The 21273-nt window shown below is 30.3% G+C and overlaps 1 protein-coding gene across 4 annotated transcripts in view; it reads left to right on the top strand.

Annotated features, from left to right (window-relative positions):
* Positions 1-21273, top strand: part of KaiR1D (Kainate-type ionotropic glutamate receptor subunit 1D) — a 545285-nt gene that overhangs the window by 334662 nt on the left and 189350 nt on the right. For all 4 annotated transcript variants that reach the window (XM_085942313.1, XM_085942314.1, XM_085942316.1 and 1 more), the window contains one exon: positions 3524-3708. In XM_085942313.1, the coding sequence (XP_085798439.1) occupies positions 3524-3708 (185 nt within the window). The remainder of the gene's footprint in view (positions 1-3523; positions 3709-21273) is intronic.

Raw genomic sequence — 21273 nt, 5'->3', positions numbered from 1 at the left:
TAAATCGTCACCAGAAATGAATCGCATTAATATAAGCCATCTTTTATCTTTTCAGACAGAATGAAGATTGAATTGTTCATTATTAAGCATATTATAAATAATATTGAAAATTGAATACTATATTAGATAGTTAGAGTAATACAAATGTTTGTACCAAGCGGTACTAGATTCTGCATTCATTAAACTTATGTATGTGATTTACCAATTAAACTTTCGGTGATATATCTACTTATGACGCAATTAACTAATAAATAAGTGACTAAAGTGCTATCATATATGATACTATATTATTAAAATGCTTTGGTAATTTAAAAACTATGGAATTATTCTCAGACATATTGTCGACAGCCTTTTTTTACATTAAGCCTGTTAAAGATTGAATGGCCCATCATTGTGTTCTTTCATAGAAATACAAAGCGTTTGGCACCAATACCATATTTCATAGGGATGGATAATGTCTTTCGCACCCTTTTTCTTAGGGTCCATGGCTTAATAACGTACAATAAAATAGACATCACTAATGTTTTTACTAACATTACTTTCGTGATAATAAAGATTTCTCGATGTCTCCATAAATAGTAGTCAGACTTGTCATTGCATCTTTCGCAATCTCTGTGAATATTTTTTTTCCAATTTGTATAATAATATACTAAATCAGGTAAATAATAGTCACTATATAAAAAAATGAAATATATTTTTTGTACTTTATGTAGCGAGACTAATGACAGATTGATTCAGAGCCGAATTCAAGACTTTTCCGCAATCATTTAAATTGAAATTATAACTAATTATGACACGTAATCTCTCTGTGAAATTTTATATAAAGATACCTACATAAATAATATTTATTAAAACTAACTCAAGTAACTTGAAAATGTAATAAATGTAATTAAGTGGGTGTACTTTTACCTTCTACTTATTATATAATTTTTTTTTCTATAAATGTTACTTCATAATAATATACATAATTATGAAAACGTTTCTCAGAAAATAAAATTATTATTATAACCAATAGTAATTTTTTTTTTGAAAAAAGTAAAACACCCCGCAGAAATCGAACCTCAGAAGTGTTTTTAAAAGTATGTATGGCCAATAATTAGAATGTTACATTCTTAAATCTTGTCAATTATTTGTTGAATAAAAAAAATAGTTAATTAATTATAATATATTATATCATAGTGTTATGTTTAGTTCACAACAGATATTATTTACAAAAAAATGATCTCGATATGTAAGTATTTAAATATATATGCACACCCGGATTTGATGTTTCGTGACATTTTAGTTACAATTTTATTAACATAAAAAAGTCCTTTTCCAATGATCAAAGAAGTCTGAAGAGAACGTAAAAATCAAATAAGTCAAAAAAGGCATGAGCTTTTAATTGTCACGCAAATTAATTATATTATAAAAGTTTCAAAAATTAATTCTTCGTTTTTATAATTACATATTTTAGAGAGGAGAAAAAATTAAGTTCAGAAAAAAGTTAACATTTTGTAGACAAAGCTGAAATTAATAGTTAAAACGTAATACATATTATTATTCATACCGATTATAATAATATGCAATATTCAGTAGAATCAAACCTTGATTAATGGAACTTGCATCTTGTAGTAAAAAATCATTATTGATTGGTTTATGAATAATTGGATCATTTTCGTTATATTGGTTTAGTATTAGAATTATCTGTTAACAAGAACATAATTATCTAACATGGCAATAACTTACCCTTATTAAGTTTTTAAATAGCTTCCGAAATAAAGCATGCTCTTTTTGAAAGCACATTATTTGATTAAAGTTTACTTTTTAAACCTCAAACACACTAAAACTTTCGGTGAAACGAGTGACAGCCAAAAACACAGTGCAAGTACGACTTCAATGTTGCTAGTTCGCTCGCATTCGAGCTAAAACTCCGTGTATATATATAATATATATTATTTAAAAAAAAAAAAAAAGATAGGATGTAAGTTAAGTAGGTATATAATATTTTGTTTATCCAGTAGGTATAACTTTTTTAAAGCTGTATATTTTAATACAGCGATTGTTGTATTAATTTTACAAATTATGGATTATTAATACCATTGTTATTTATTATTAGTAGGTAGGTACTTATATTATTGAAATTTCCCAATATGTTACCCAGTGCCGTTGTTTACCCAATATTGACGATTTATACGCCTACTGAATGTTTTATTAGTGATTAGGTATCTAATTATCTATTAGTTAGGGTTTTTTTACAAACATATATCATATTTTTTATTTTTACAACGTTTTTATTAGCTTTTATTCTTGTTTGTCCAGTGGTTGTTTGTCCAGTACAAATCTTGCAATCGATTTTTAGCTAACTTCCCGACTAGCTAGATATTTGAAACTTTTAGAATATACCAGAACACGATGCCAATGCATTCTTTTAATACTTTTAACCATCTTTAAGCAGAATTGAAATTCATTTTCAGTTAATTCTGTTTTGTATGGAAAGTTGTTTCAGAATAATCCGTAAAAAGTAAGACTATCATTGCTAAAGGCTAAGTTGCTAAGGGGGTGGTCCTAGCAAATAAATTATTAATATATACGTGCGTTACTATGTAATCAAACTGAAATGTCAAAATGACATTTCAGTATTCTATATATGTTTGTTTGTTTATTTTTTATTTACTTCATATTATCAAGTACAAGTTTGAGCATATTGAGCATAATAATTCAACAGAAAATTTAAAACCTTGTATATGAAAAAATCTTTTTATCTTGTAATTATTATACTTTATCCTTGACATAATAGGCAGGTAATAAAGTTTTTACCTACTTTATTATATTAATATATTATATAAGTTAATAATTAACTGTATTCGTTGTCAGTGTATATTTACCATGGGAGAGTGCTCATAGTGCCTGAAGATGCCAAAAGGTGAAAGGCGAAAGCCGGGTCGGAAAAATAAATCAAAAAAAATACTACAAAACTTAAATCTATTAGAATACAAAGTATATCATTTTTCTTGTATGCGATCAATAATTATGAAGGTTTTGTAAGACAAAACTGTTATAGGGTGATTATAAAAAATGTCAAATAAAATATTATAATTTTTGGTTATTTTTTAATACTATTTAGGTATAATTATATTATATTACCATACTTGTGGCTAAGCGACACATATGGCGATCTATTAAGTGGAGGTTGTAATAACATACTTTTTACGACGAATAATTCAAAATCAGTTGCCCAGATCATTATGTTCAAGTTGTAGATATTATACTTAGATACCGTCAAAAGATGTATAATGTAGATACCTCAAGTCTTCTTAAATTAGTATGTATTCATTTTAGTATTGATTTCAAATTATTATAATGCTTATGTGCAAAAAATAGGAATATTCTGTCCATATTAAAATAGTGAGACATCTTAATAAAAATAACAAAATTATATAGGTGTAAAATAAATAACACTCTTTTTTATCATTATCAATCATGAATATAATATACAGGTATTGCAAACAATTAATTTTATGAAATTCTTTCTTTCCTCCAGTATGTCACCTGCTCCGAAGTGGAGTGGCAGCAATCTTCGGCCCTCAGAGCGCCCATGCAGCAAGTCATGTCCAGTCAATCTGCGACACCATGGAGATGCCTCACTTGGAGACCAGATGGGATTATAGATTAAGAAGAGAAAGCTGTTTGGTTAATCTGTATCCACATCCAACGACGCTGAGTAAGGTAAGAAAAAGAAGTTTCTTATAAAATTGGTGATTTTTTTTCATTCTTTATTTTATTCCTTAAATTGTCAAACGTAACTAAAAATATCTTTAAAATATTTCTATACTCAGCTCTGTTAGTATTCGTAATATTATATAAAATATTATACCTACATAGTGAAGTGCCAATTACGTAACGTAGCACCAGATGTTTCCATTAGCCGAAATGATTTTTTTTAACTCTCAACTAAATTTATCTCGTTTCATAATCGCTCACATAAGAGTTGTCCCTTAGTAAGCCTTTAGATATTCATTTATCATTTAAAATATCATAATAATATTGGCAATGTATAGTAAAAAACAGATGAATAATAAATACTGTGTAAACCTTTAATGTAAAACGATATGAAAAAGGTAAATCAATATTATTATTAACGATGTTGTTTTAAACCCGATAGAAATTGAAATTATTGAAATAAATTTTGTTTTAATAGGTCAATATTATATAACATTAATATCTGAAAATGATTTTGGGTATAATATGGCCACCTCGATAGTGTTCTTGATGTAGTACATTCTAAACGTCCAATTTTATGTCACTTTTTCAAGCACTGCTGACCGTTTATGAACCAGGCAAGTTAATGGATATGGTCACCGTATGGCGAGTAGTGCTATCCTGTTGAAACCACATCTCGACCAGATCAATGTTATCCATATTTAAAAAAAAAACAATCATTGTCAGATAACAATTTCCATTGACCGTATCACGAACTGCAGCCTAATTTTTGAAGAAATAAGATCCGATGATGCCACCAGCGTGTAGACCTCAACAAACTGGGCTTTTTTGTGAATATAATGAAGTCTGTAGGGTTTTATTTTGTCTTTGTTTCGTTCCATATGTGGTAAGTTTGCTTATTAACTAATCCGTTAAACCAAAAACATGCCTCATGTCATACATCAAACAAAATGTATATTAATACTATCGACCGAAGGTACTTGATGGAATTTGAATTTAAATTCTAATGGATTCAAGCTCTGTACTATTCCATTTAAGTCGTTTTTTGCGACCCGGGTTTCGCCTTTCGGCATCTTCAGGCACCGTGTACACTCACCAAAGTACACACTGACAACGAACACTCTTAAATTAATTAAATTAGGTTTTTTACTGACACTTCAACTATTCATAATTTGTTTATTGTATTTTTGTGACCTCTGACTAGATAGGTAAGTAATGGAGTTTTTATCTACTTTATTGTATTGATTTACTATATAAAGTAGAGTTAAGAGTGTTCGTTGTCAGTGTGTGTTTACCTTTGGTGAGTGTACACGTCGCCTGAAGATGCCAAAAGGCAAAACCCGGGGCGCAAAAAACGACTTAAATGGAATAGTACAGAGCTTGAATCCATTAGAATTCAAAATGTATCAGTTGCGCGTATCGACGACTGATTTTCAAAGTAAATTTTGATAAATTGGTAGCATTGTTCAAGTGTGACTCTATCTGTGATGATTTTCCAAATTATACAGTGAAGATGATGAGGTGTGTGGAGATGAAGTTGTCGTTGCTTGGGGATTTCGAGGAGTGAGTTTATATTTATCGTAACAAATAAATACAATGATAAAGTTGACAGAGTGATCTTATAGTCGCGGGTACGGATGTACTGATGAGATTGACTTATATTAATGAACTGACTGGTGATGTACCAAGAGACTCGAGTGGAATGAAAGTTGACTGTATCGAGTGACCGGACTCGAGATGAGTAGTGAGCCGAGCAATGGACTCGAGGTGAGTGACGAGTTATGGATCGTCCTTGCTATTTATACATGCAGTCTATATATTCTAAAATACATTGTTGCAATTAAACAAATCATGATAGATGTTATTGGTCTAGGTCAGAGGAGGGAAAACTGCGGCCCGCGGGCCGCATGTGGCCCGCCGGGTAGCTTTTTGCGGCCCGCCATCATTAATAAATTGTACTTCTGATTACGAATAACTTTTTTATAATTTTTTTAAAAAAACATTGACAATAGATTTGAATTTGAAGAATTTGCTGTTTCGTAAATGTATTAGCTCAGTATGTCTTCCTTGCGTTTCGTCTCACACCATGTAATGACTATTTTCTACGATGAACACCGACAGAGCTACAACTTAAGATTATTGATCTACAGTGTGACACTGATTTAAGAGAATTGCATCGTCGTGAAGAAATCTCCAAATTTTACAATGCCCTTAATTCAGACAAATTCGACCGACTTAAACATTATTGCAAGAAAATTGTTCGTTATTTTTGGATCAACCTATATATGTGAACAAACATTTTCGATCATGAACCTCAATAAAAATTATTTACGATCAAATATCTCCGATGCCCATTTACAAGCAGTTTTGAGAATATCAACTACAAAATTAGCACCTGAATTTAAAAAATATGTTCAAAAATGCACAACAGTTTCATTCTTCTCATTTTTTTGTAATGTTTATTTTTCGTGATAATAAATAATAGTGTATATCTAAAGATGGTATTTTACTTGCGGCCCGCCGCTCATTTTGAATTCTTGAATTTGGCCCTCCATCCAAAAAGTTTGCCCCCCCCTGGTCTAGGTTATGATTGAAAAAATGCTGACAATCGCTTCCGTCACTTTGATTTGACAACAAAACATACGAGTACACATTAAAGTACGTTACCCTTGAATGCAGTATCATAACTTGGTTCGACAGTTAATTCTACTAAAACAACAAAAAAACAGCCCGTTATTTGGCAAACACATTTTTATACTGTTAGGTAAATTTATTTACTCTTATGGTCGCAGTGTAGGCGACGGCATAGATATTTTTAAATAGCCCCAAAGTCATATTCGAAAGCGCAAACTCTCATTTTCAAGGAGGCATCAATATAGCCTCCTTCCTTATCAGAGCGTCAGATAAGGACACACACCTTTACCCAGTTATTCAATTTATATGAATATCTAAACAGATATATTGGCGATGTGACCATGATACTCAACTGAAAGCTAGAGCAAGGTCGTGCAATCGTCAATGATTTGATGTAGGGATGCGCTCTCTATCCAAGTTCACCTCACCATTCTATCCCTACTATCTGATTAATAAGAAAAACATATATACATCAATAACATTTAATGAAAATAAATTTTTCTTTTAGGTAATGGAAGTAATCAAAGCGCTAATCAAAGGGAAAATAATTAACAAAGACTAACCCTTCAATTTTATTTTGGTACTCGTATATAGGATAGCAATCATAGACTATTATTAAAGTAAAGGGGCATTTCTCCATCTTACAAATTTACCACAGTCACTATCTGTGATGTTGAAATTAAAGCAAATAACGTTCTTATTTTTAATTCAAGCAAAGGTTGCAGTATCTCAGTAATATAATTTAGTAATATAATATAATAAAACTTAATATAATATATCTTTACCCCCCTCAAAAATATATACTTCATCTTCATATATTTTTGAAGAGAGCAGTCCCTTTCCTTTCAAACTACTCATAATATCATTCTCATTAATCACAGTGAATCCACTGATAAATGAAGGTCTCACTTAGCTCCTTATACCTCTCTTGGTTTATCGTTTTTCGCTGCCATCAGCCAGCCTCAATAAGTTCATCAATCAACCGGGTGATCGTTTAGGACACCTTGAGTACAAGTGTATGACTGCAATTATCTACCGGTTGTCCATTCGTATTTTAATGTAATTATTGTTCATTTTAATTAATGAGACTATGCAGACCAATGATTAATTTTAGAGTAACAACGAGAACTTATTTGTTTATAGTTTTTGATAAAACAATTATCATCTGTCTTAAATGTACAAAAATTAACAATAAGCTATATTTTAATTTAATATTCCAGTAAAAAATATATATAAAATCACAGCACTTTATCCAAATACGACATTCTTCAATGAGACGTATTCAGTTATAAATAAGTAGTAAAAAATGATATTTTGAAACTCTTTTCAGTTTGATAATAGTAATATAAAAAGCCTCTTTCTATTCTTTCAAAGGCTTTTATAATTTAATCTCTTTGTAATAAATTATTTGAAACAAATAAATGACCTCTGTGTCATTGGCGTGTTTATCTTCTTAGTAAAATATATATGTCACTTTTCATAGGGCTTTTATTAATTCGTAATAATATTCGCTCCCACTAAAAGCACCAAGATCGTCTCAAGGTCAGCCAAATGTCACACATTTGACTACCTGCGTCTCATAATAAATAATATTTGTCAGCTAGATTTGGAGGGATAACAATGATTCAAAATGTAGACATCATAGAAAATTATTTGCGAGATGGCAGAAATGAAATCTTAGCCTAAGTGCGAGTGAGCAGGCATTGAATCTGATCTCCGCAATATATTATGAGTAAAATGACATATACTTGTTTGCATAAGACAGGTAGAAGATTATAAGTCATATTATGTCATAATTGATGTTTGTCATAATATTATATTATAACTCAGATGAGAAATCGCAGCCTCGAGAGAATATATTATAGAGTAGAGTAGGTATGATCTTTCCATCCATACGTCAACTAGAATCTTGAAACCCATTATGAATGGTAAGAAAGAAGCTACATAGTTGAAAGGAACAAAGAACTGTCATCTGGTGATAGTAAGGTTCCCAATAGCCCAACTGCCTCGCATATATATCATAGGTCTAAACTACAAACGCTGAGGGCACTTCCGATGTGTTTATAACGTGTATAATTAGAGGCTTAAATCCTCTTTTTTATGTGAGTGCGGAGAAATCTAAACCACAGCATGTTGTTGGGATCTGCACCCTATATGCCTTCCCTGAAGGAATTTCTGTCGTCCACCAACCTGGTGAAAACGCGTTGGTATGGAATAAAGCTTTACTGGTGCCTCTGTAGTGCTGTTGAAAATCTGAGTTTGTGTTACTGTGACTGTGTTTTTGTTATTCTATATCTTTGTACTATTGCTGACACTCTGCTGCGATACAATTGTGTAAAAATATTTACAAGATAAAAAGAACTTTTTATATTATACAACGTTTTTAAATTTTCTGTTGAATCATTGAACTTTACTTGACTACATTGCTTAAACGATCAAAAAAAATTGTACTGTAATACTGAAATGTCATATTGATTTCCATAGTGACGCACATATATATTAATAATTTAGTTGCTAGGACCCCATACCCCTTAGCAACCAATAATGGTGTCGAAATAACTTTTCATACAGAACAGAATTAACTGAAAATGAATTCAATTCTACTTAAAGATGGCTAAAAGTATTAAAAAAATGCATTGGCATCGTATTATGATATATTTTAAAAGTTTCAAATGTCTAACTAGTTTGGAAGTTAGTTAAAAATCGATTGCAAGATTTGTACCGGATAAAGAACCACCGGACAAATCAGAATACGAGCTGAGCAAAACGTTGTAATAAGAGACAAACAGTGCAGTACATTTACGTATTATTAGATGGAAACAATATAGTATCTAACCTATGTGAAAAATAAAAGTACACTGTTTTTTTGTTTTTTTATTGGTCAGCATAAATATCTTTACTATTGTATATTCTTTACTAACTGATAATGTCCGTATGAAGTGGATGAAATCGGTGCATAATAATATTTAAAAAGTGGAATCAGTTCTGAATAATATTTTGTTTTATTTAATTAATAATACAATGCATTTCAACCATAAATTGACAGTTAACACTATGAAAAAATATTAACTCGGTATCTAAGGTAAATTTTATATTATGAAATATATAATAAGGTTCAGCTAATTTATATTAACTAAAATGAGTGTGTAAAATTAGAATATTAAAATTTTAAAAATCTATTAGTAGATAACAAAATTTCAAATCAAGCTATATACCAGTATGATTCTATGTTGAATATTATATTATTATACTATAAATTTAATATAGTCATATATATTGTTATCAAAGAAATCTATCACGAATAAATTTCCCTTTCGTTCTAACTGGAAAGTTGAAAATGATTTGGTTTCTGATAAATAATGTTTTAATGAAAATCCTTTCCAAGTTTGGTGAACCTCACAAAAAGCATTTTCACTTATGTATAGCCCCCAGCGACGGTGCATTCGGCAACCCTTTGGAAAATTTATTGCATGGTCTTTTTACGTATGAATGTAATTAAAAGGGACTGCCTATATTGAAATATAATGTACTTTATCGAGTTTTCATATCATAATATTCAAGTTTTCCAATTTAATATCTACAGCAGATACCCACGATCATATCGACAAAATTATTTGAATTTATTTAACAATCTAATATTTACATACTATGTATGGCATTTTATGTTTATTTTACATAATAATAATTTACCCACGATATATATTTGATTATTGTGAATCGTATTTCAACCTAGTTTTAGCCAGGATTACCCACCTATTTATTTATTATAGTATTTGAATGTAAAAGATAATTTAAGTTATTTAATTGCCTTGTTTCATATTCAAGTTTTATTTTGTCTTATTTACATAATACAGTACTTACTTTCTTACTTAGACTGGCGTCATTTACGTTGACAGTTGCTGCTTCTGACCATAAATGCATCTTAAGAATAGTTGACTTTAAATAACTATTGACCTAGATGACCGTTCTGAAGATGGGTTCATAGTTCACAATGCAAATGACTAAGTAAAGTTAAAAAAAAAATATGAAAGCATGTCCGACCCTAAACAGATCAAAGAAGTCTCCACAGTATGGAAATTGTATTAACAGAATTATGTTTTTACGAAAGGATATTAGTTACTTGCTCAACTTATTAGCTCCAAACTCCACGTCAAAATACACATAGAAAATCAAAATATTGTGATTTTTTCGCTAAACCCGGGATTTGAACCCTGGGTCCACGATATTACACGTTACCCGCTCGGTGTTTTTAATTGACTATTATTATTTATCAACGATTAATTCACAATACCAAGAGAGAATATAACATTATTTTTATTAAACATATTTATAATTAGCGATTGTGTCTGAAGATGCAAAAAATAATATCAAAACCCGAGTCTAAAATATCATCCAAATGTAAAAGTAGAAAATCATCAAATAGCAATCGGACTATATAATACTTTTGTTTATATTATTATATTATGACTAATCGAACATGTTCGCAGTCTTGATAGAAGTTTTCGACACATTGCAACATGCTGTTAATTTTTGAGTTTTTTTTTTAAATTTTTTATAAGGTCTTCTATCCTACGCGATTGACTGCTTAATAACTACCTAATATATGGAAAATAATATTAATTACGTCTTTAAAATGTCTATCTGCATAATATAATAATATATATCTTTATAAGTCTTACCGTATTCTTTGTATGACTTGTCTCTAAACTTTCAACTGAATGAACTTTTTAATTAAGCAAGGCACCACGCCGCATAAAGAATTTTTTTTTGCAAGACTCTTAATGGAATTATTTTTGTGGACTTTTGTTATTAGCCACATATTAATATTGAGTGCTCGGCGATTTTAAATGGATTTTATTTTAGGTATATTGAAGAATGTTTTACATGAAAACTGATTTTAATGATTTTTATTAATATATTCTTGTATTGTCTTTTCATTATAAACATTCTACTTATTTCCATAGTTTGATCAGTCTTTTTTAAAGTTTAGGAGGTCTTATTTCTTAGGTACTATTATTAAAACACGTTTATTAATGAATAATATGATGTAACAAATAATTGATATTATAACCAAATGGGTGTTTTATATTTTTTTTAAGTAAGCAAATCAAATATGATTAAGCTGCGATCAAATATATTTGTGAAAACAGAATGAGTTTTTATTTTTAAAAAATTCAGTTTTTGTATCTTGCTAATATAATAATAAATTATATATTATGACATTCTGTATTGTACTTAAAATTCAGCATAAACCATTACGCTCAGTAGTAAATAGGTTTACTTCGGTGTTTGATGGTCTCATTGAAATACCTAAATCTCAAGATGTGCAAAAAATATTAAAAAAAAAAAGAGTGGTACAAGATAGTACATATTGTCTTAACAGGCAAATACCTATAGATATATCAGTGGCGAAGGGTAGAGGTAGGCTGTAAAGATTCGTCATAAATAGTGCACACTATACTTTGTCAATCATACGTATTTTGTTTTCATTCAAGACTTCAATTTGCTGATTGGTGGTGTTGGTTAGTTTTTAAAATTCAATTAAACCCTACGAAACCAAACCATAGAAGATAATAGTTAAAAAATACTCATATATCTATAACTATCTAAAATTATGCCATTAAATCATTCATAATTTTGGATATTTTATAAATAGAGTAATATGTTTCATCTATTATGGTTTGGCTTAAGCAGGGCTTTAGATTTAGATTTGAATTTTAAAAAAAAACAACATTATGTGTAATACTATGTACTTCCAATTTGACGAAAACAAATATGTATGAATGAAAAATTGTGCACAATTTTATGGGATCTTCCAAAATATAGCAAAACTATTATGGTTTGGTTTAGGCAGGGTTCAATTGATTTTTTAAAACTAACCAACCCCATCTGTAAATTGTAGTCTTAGTTCAATAAAAACAAATAAGTATGACTAAAAAAGTTTAATGTGCACGGTTTATATCGAATCTTAACAGCCTACCTCCAACCTTTGCCACTGATATATATATACATATATTACCTATATTATACCCGTAATTAACTTAGGGTTCTTAGGGATCTGGAAACTAATTCTGAGGGATCTGGAAACAAAAACAGCAGTCTAAATTTTCGCAATATTAATAATATGTTGACGAGTCATTAAAAATGTCTTCCATTTTTCTTATAAGTAAATTTTTTGAAAAAAGTATCTTAAAATTTTATATATTATTAGTATAAAAATAATATTTCAAAATACTTTTTCAGAAATTATACCTGTAAAAGAAGACGTAAGACATTTATAATGACTCACCAACATATTATTGCGACATCGGATATTGCTGTTTTTGTTTCCAGAGTCCTTACATAATATTTCTTAAAATATAAATGGCTTCAACTTTCCGTATTAATAAAGTATACTGTTACTCTTGGTGGGAAGACATTGTACCTTTTAATTTAAATACAACTTGATGAATTATAATACTCGTTCCATATATGTAACGCTCCATTTCAAAATCAGCCAAGTCCACCTTTAGGTATTTATGACTTTTTTGTGAATTGCTGAAGAACTACTGCTTTCTAACATTTCTGCATTATCAAAATATGGAATTTATTAATTTTAAAAATATTCTATACTCGAAATAATATAAACTTTCACCCTTGTGACTGTGTAATTGAGAAAGCAAAAAGCTGTTTTTCTCCTATTCATCTATTATGGACTTGGCTGATTTTGAAATCTAGCGACACATATTATGATAATTACGGTCATGTGTACGGTTTTCAATGAGGTAAAATGGGTTCTTGCTTCAGTTAACAATGTCCTATTAAAATACGCCCACGGTGGCCGCGCGGCATAAGCGTTGGACTACAAAGCCGTGGGTCCCAGGTTCGAATCCTGGGTCTGGCAAGTACAAAAATTGTTTTTCAATTTGTGTGTGTCAGGGTATGGACCTAATAGGTTGAGCAAGTGGCTGACATCCATTTCTCGTAAAAAACAAAATCTGTCAATACAAACCTCCACTCTGTGGAGGCCCATATGATCCTATCAGGATCGGACATGGTCGAAAAAAAAAAAAAAAAAAATTAAAATAAATGAAACCGAACTCTAATATTAATAAATAATGTAGAATACGGATAAAATTGATAATACAGATGAAATTCATTATATTGTAAAACAGTTGATACTAATAATAAACATATTTAAATATTGTATAGTATTATGTTAATAATTGAAGCTGTATTTATACAAAATTGAAAAAAAAAACGTATGAAATGCGATATCAGCACAATATTTTAAAGGCCAGGTAGGATTCCCTTTAGTTTCCATGGGATATCATAAAGGATCCGTGGTACAGTTCGGTTATGAGAAATACAGCGGAAAATACATTTTGAAAATAGCCGATATACTGAATTATTTGTTAGGTTAACCTAACCAAATCTAACCTAACCTAAACTAACCCAAACTAACAAATAATCCAGTATATCGAGTATTTTCAAAAGTGTTTTCCGCTGTATTCCTTATAACCGAACTGTACCGGATCCGCTAAACAAAAAAGGTTGGGAATCATTTATATAGATATTGAAATTATACGTTGAGTGCGGATACTGATAAATAAAACTTAGGCCGCTAAAACCAATGTACATGGAATGGTACAAAACTCTCCTCAATTATAATTTAAATTTAATTTCCACGATGTTTTCACAGTCGATATTATTATTAATTAAACATAATATATAATTATTATAAAGCTTCGTTTGTGCGAACAAACGAATAGAAAATAAGAACATAATACGCATAATGGCGATATCACACTTCGTTAGTATTTATTTAACTGTAACGTTTCTCTTCTAAAACGACGTTCAAAACGATCCAAGTGAATTAACCCGACTACATGGGAAATATTAAATATCAAAGGGTACGAGAGTGGCGTAGCAAAATTCAAACGAGAGCGAAAGTTTTCAGAGATCCTCTTAATCAGCGGCCATGTCCTCCGTCCCTCTTTTTAAGGTCACAGACCGTTGAAACCAAAGCTATATTACAGCCCTCAGATCTCTTTTGTGGAGAGTATACATACCCTTTGTAAGTTTAAACTCCACTAACTTTGTGAAGCGTTACTTCCACGATACAATTATTATTCCAACTGTGTTTATTATTTTGCAATTATTATTGTGAATTGGCCAAATTCGAAATTGTTTCAAAAATTTTATTTGTCAGAATAAATTACCGCCACGTTGAAAATAATATAAATAAAATACCTAGGTACATACTGTTTCAAAATGATATTTTGGTTACTGCTAGATGAAAACTGGATCATTTTAACTAACTTACTTAAAATATTACAGAAATACACTAATTATTAGACAAAATATTTTTAATAATGCATTAGTGATGAACAGGGAATGAAATTATGGCCAGTATGCTTTACCAGTAAAGTTAAACAATTCTCCCTAAATATAATCACGTCAAAATAAAGCAATAACTGTGCATCTTAGCTTCACACTTATATAAAATTTAATTGTGAAATTAGTAAATTGGTAATATACATTGACTTAAATCCACTGAATATAATATGTTTAAGTCTCGCCTGGCATAATTGAGAAAATATAATTGAAAATGGATTAAAATGAAAAGATGTGGAGATTAATATTTCAATTATAAAATCACACAAAAACAATGTCTATCACTAAGTCGAGAATGAGTTTTTTTATAATTTCCAATTATTATTAAACTTGGCTGAGTGTCTGGACTTGACTGAAAAAATATGATGACGTAGATATACTATCATATATAGGTATACATTAATTTTATTACGCTACAAAGAATCAGCTGAGACTTATTTAGTTATACATTGATATACTTTTATTTTATTTCATTTATATTCGATTAATGATTACAAAAACAAAAAGAAAAGGTACATTTTATTCACAAGTATGTTATATGAATTACATACACGATAGTTTCAATGATACGGTATTATAATTTATACTTGCAGGCGACATTCTCTCAGAAATATTTGGATACACAAAAACGCTTTGATGTTTGAATGAGTTATAAACATCTCGATATTACGTGATATAATATCAGCTCAGGGGAAAATTTTATGTGCATAGAACTAATTTTAATTGCATGATTTATAAATATAAATTCTTAGCATTTAAGCTTCACAAAGTTTGCCATATTAGCACAAGGGTCATATTTAAAAAATATATAATGTTAAATACTATTATTAATTCCCTTAAATACTATGACTTCTAAAATAGATACAAATATTGAAATGCCAGATTCCTTTATGTGTGATAATCATAATACATAATAATATTATTATGGTAGATAATATAGATAGGCAATAAAAATATTTTTTTATCATTATTTATATTACATTCAAAATAGCTTATTTTCTAAAACTCTTTGTAGAATTTCAATCAGTCTACTGAACAGTAATATTGCTCGAGTATGTCCACTTAGTTATCGTTAAAATTAAGACATACAATCTGTGTTATTTCTCGTTGAGTTAATACAATTTAATAAAACACTCCTAATACAATCGGCGTTTTGAATCAGCTTCTAGCAATTTTATTAAAGTAGAGCTTTTAAGCTCATGCGAGCTTTAACATCTAACCGAGACACAGTGCCACAGTGTAATGCGTATAAATTATCCTCCGGATGCTAAACTTGTGACAGTTGAGAAGGCTATATATTCAAGCACTATCTGCGACCCTTCGGCTAGCAAGTGTTAATGCGGTGGTTATCAACCTTTTTGAATCCTGACCATTTTAGGGAAAGCTCGAAAAAACTGTTGAAACAACTTTCCGAAAACAACTGTTGTTTTTGTTGTTATATTAAAGGATAAAAACTGTTTTGAAACTAGATGAGATGGAAGCGAAAGAAAATAAAATGTCAACAGACATAGATTTACTGGTTGTATTTTCCAATGATGCCTTATTTGTTTTTTTTTTTGTAAAATGAATTATGTTGCCTATAAATAAGTGGTATCCAATACTATAAATGTAATCAACCATGTTGGCATTACCTACTAATAATATTTTTTTTATAAACATATCATATATTACTATGTATACCATGGTCACCGGAGATGACGGTGCTACGTCATATTATGGCTCTTTGCAACTCTCCACCCCGCGCTCTTTGCTACATTATCTTGGAAAGTAGATCAACAACAATCATTTTTTTTTATCCGGAAACCAAACGTGGAAAATATATTTAAAATTTTTATGAACATTTTTATTCTATGTTTAACCCATTGAAGACAAACAATGTCAATTTAACACCAAGTGATTCTGAATATGCGGCATCAATTATACGCCACTTAAGTTAAAAAAAATCATTTTTTGTGTTAATTTTATTAAACTCTTTTCAAATCTACTAAAAAATTTAATCTGACTCTTGGTCTACCCTTTTCTCCTTTTAAATATGTTTTTAATGAATTAAAGGACCAAAAGAAGGTAAAAATATATTTCATTCATAAATACAATTGAATCTACAAGCCATTATCTTGAATATATCAGTGAAGGTTATAAACCGATACAATTATTAACAACAAGTTAGTTTGCTTTACAACAGGATAATAGAAAATTGGATGACGAAATGACGAACTGCTATATTGAAGTTGTACTCCTTTAGGCACGTTCGGAAAATCAGATCAGAGTATATTTTTGGTGTGTGACATGTATCACATAATTTATTTTTTCACACCACAAAAATAAACGCACTCGATTGGATTCGAACAACCGATTGTTCGGTTATCAGCTGAACGCACTATCATTACACCACAGTATGATACTCAAATCGTGACGATTTTACAGTATAATATTATAGCTTAGAATTCTTCCGTTACCTAGGCAGCGAATTTATTATTGTCGGCCTTTTGCAATTCCTTACGTAAACAAACTATTCATAGTGGCAGTTGTTACTTTAAAAATAAAAACAACGATACATAATTATATAATTTAGTAATAAAATTTAAAGTGTATAGTAATAAACCAACGGCGTTCCAATAAGCGGTCCTTTTTCTTAAGTGTGTAATTTAACAAGATAATTAAGAACTAGTCGAAGAATCTAGGTTATCACAAGTTTTGTTTTTGTTTTTTTACGCCAAAGAAGTATAACTTCTAACGCGCGTACATAAGTACACACACCATTTTTGGTACTGTTCGGTTATCAGGAATACAGCGGAAAACACATTTCGAAAATAGCCGATAAACTGGATTATTTATTAGGTTAACCTAACCTAACCTAACCTAACCCTACCTAACCTAACCGAAACTAACATAATAATAAAATTCAAATAGGTAGTGCGCTGAATCGGTAAAATAAGGTCTAGTCTAATTGGAAAAATGATGATGTCAATCTAACTGTTGGACATCACTGAGTTAGTTACATTTTATAGTGAAACAATGCGACAAGCTTAGAGGCGGTCCATCGCGTTCGCCGCGGTTTAGCTAAATGTACTGTTAATGTTTCCACACTATCGGAGACAGCATTGTCCATAATAATTCAAACATGGGTAGGATAACTGAATGTGGTGCGTACTATTATTTAGGGTCGTGATTGAAATGAATAATATACCTACAGTGCAAATGCCTTTGTTACTGTTACCTACATATTTGGGTGTTCTAACTATTATTAATATACTCACTGTTAGTTAAGTATATTAATTTCAATGTCACGAACGTACCATCTTAGCGAATACTTTCAACCTAAAATATTAATGGTATTTATTACTTAGCACTGAGTATTTTACGACGCGTATTTTGGTATATATGTTATAATTGTTATCAATATCGTGTTGTGGGGATAAACAAGATACATTTAATATAAGATAGTTATATGTAGAAGAGAAGATGGGAATTTGTAATCCCAAAATCGTTATGATTGAAGAGCAATATTTATTATTAGGATAAATACATAATTTAAGGCAGTGGTCCCCGACCTCCGGTCCGTGGATCAAATGGTACCGGGCCGCCCAAGGAACATTAAATTATTTCTGTGCAAGAAGAAGATCAACTGCTGGAGATTGCAAATGACGGCGGCCTTAAAACTACGTTCGAGACAATAACTCTGCCGGTGTTCTGGATTAAAGTCATGGCCGAATACTCTGAGATTGCCATCACAACACTTAAATCCCTATTGCCATTTCCGACATCCTATCTGTGTGAGGCGGGGTTTTCTGCAATTATAGCAACCAAAACAAAACAACGTAATAAACTGGATATAAGCAACACACTTCGGGTGTCATTGTCTCCTATTATCCCCAGATGGAACCGTCTCGTTGCAAAGAAACAAGCTCAGAGTTCCCATCGATTTAGCATTCTAGTGAGTGAAAATGTTAAATAAATTTATATAAATTTTTTGGTGTAACTGTATTTTATTGTGAAGGCATGTTTAAGTACAATTGAATTAAAATTTTTAAATCAAAACAATCTAAAATATAAACAATCAATGTCCCGTCTCAGCGGGCCGCGGTAAAATTATCAAACGTTGACCGGTCCGCAGCGATAAAAAGGTTGGGGACCACTGATTTAAGGTATTCAATTCAATTCATTGTTTTTAACATAATGTGGACATTACAAACCATGCGTTGAAGGCGTTTACAACATGACATGAAACATTATTATAAAGAAGAAGAAATAGTAATAAAAGCGATAAAAATTAAAATATTAAAAGAGAACATAATAATATAAACATACAAAAACTTTGAAAATACAATTATACATCTATAGAAGCTCAAAAAAATTCATTTAAAGGAGGCCCTATTTTAAGAATCTATAAAATAGCGTCCACCTAAACTCAACCGCATGCAAGTGGAATATATCAACACCCGAAGTAACTTGGTTGGACATAGTTATCGCCCTCCCAATTGGCATTGCCAGTGGCAGGTTGGTTCTGCACCTTGGGAGAATAAACAACTGATGCTCTCTATTTCTAAGAAAGTTATCAGGGACATGCAGGTCAACACTGCTCAGAATGGCAGAGTTCCCATTTATACCTCGTATAAGTCGAAAAAAATACGTAGCTAAATAAAAATCTCTTCTAAAATCGACGTGAAAAAGAATTGAAATACTAAACTGACATTAACCGAAGATATCAATTATTATATTATAATGTGTAGTCGAGTTGCACTAGTGAAACAATAAACAACCATAAAAACAGTTCTGCGTTTATTAATGGAATATCATGTATCCCTTTAAAAAAAACTAAACTTACTAGTTGTACGTAATACCAAATTGAAAATATTATTGAAATAGCAAACAACTATAAAGGTGTTTAATTTTTTTTGCAGTCATGAAATAACATTAATTTAGTAAATGGTGAAAATGTGAGGTATGGCGGAAGGCGTGAGATTTGGCGATGGATTGAGGGAAATGGCGCAATCTAGTACTTACTCTATACCTAACACTGAGGTGTGACAGGGTGAAGTAATGAAGTATGTAAGTAAATGGTGAAAAAATTTAATGTTAATTATTACACTATACCTCTACATTTTCTTTGGATTATCTATAACACATGAGATAAAATATATGAAAATGTGTACGAGATGGTGAAAAGTCTAAATTTGAAAAATTGAAGGAATTTATTTTAATCAAGTCGTGAAAGAACACAAATTATACTCTCATAATAGTTTTACAGAGGCTTGCAGTGCGGTAGTTGCATACCGAGTGATTAGAGTATCATAAATAGATTTAAAATATATTTATTAAAATTAACTATGTAACCCATTATCAATATTAAAAACACAAAGAATGATATTCACATAATCCTTTTCTATATACTTACCAAACTAATTTTCTTTATATTGACATTGTATGTTTAATTTCCTCGGCCAAACCCGATCCATAAAATCTTGGCAGTCCGACCTGGCAATTTGCCTTCCTACTGAAATTCTACGCATCCACATTTACTTACTTAGTCCGGATTTGATTTATTACTCATGAAATCACTGACTAGTCTATACAAACCAGCTATACCTATGATCATATAATGAAGTTATGTGTTCGATACCAAAGCAAGCAAAACTAATGCGATAACATTATGTAGGCAGACTTTATATTACTAAATTAATTATTGAAGTACCAACTCTAGTTACGCCACCGCTCAGATGAGTTGATGATCCGCACACACAATAGAAAAATTAGAAGGAACGTTGCTTACTACTACAAGCGTGACATTTTTTTCTAAATGTACTCTTATGGAAACCACGTTATGTCACTAACTCATATTTTCACATGTTAGAGTTGGTTCCTTGTTGCATAATACCATCCAAATAATGCCCAAATTCCCTATTGGAAACCAAAACATAATCAGAACCAAATCAAAATTTTCTATAATATGAAAATCGTAATTTTATTTATGCCAAAAAGGTACTCAATAGAACACTCCGTATAGCAGGTATATAGATAATAATAAGATTTCATAGTCCTAAAAATTCCAATAATTTCATTTTTAATAATATGAAGAATCAAGGTAATTGATTTTCAATATAAAGAAATACAGTCAAAAGTAACTACTACTAAAAACTCAAATATAATATAAATTAATATGACAATAATGTCATTGAGTCAAGATCATTTACACTAAAGTATATCTCTTAGTATAAAACTGTTTTCAAAGATCAACTCATTTTGATAACACACACACATCAATATTTGAGAGGATTAAAACTTTCGTTAGAATATTATTATTATAAAATATTATGTAGACATAAAATTGCTATGTCTACATCAGTTTCAATCTATTCCTATGTCATTCAAATTATTCAAATATATTATAATATTTGACGTGAGCTGAGTTTTAGTATTTCATATCATCATCATCAGCCTGAATGTGTCCACTGCTAGATGAAGATTAAGGCCCCTCCAAGCTGATTTCACTTTTATCGGTCATGTGCGTTGCGTTACCATGTAATTTCGCCGAATTTTATAATTTCATCGATACAGCGGCCT

This window comes from Rhyacophila brunnea, unplaced genomic scaffold (genome assembly GCF_057557595.1).
Source record: "Rhyacophila brunnea isolate RB1 unplaced genomic scaffold, BYU_Rbru_1.0 scaffold_14, whole genome shotgun sequence".
Taxonomy (NCBI): Eukaryota; Metazoa; Arthropoda; class Insecta; order Trichoptera; family Rhyacophilidae; genus Rhyacophila; species Rhyacophila brunnea.
The sequence above is the reverse complement of the archived record's forward strand: the minus strand, read 5'-3'. Positions and strand labels throughout refer to the sequence as shown.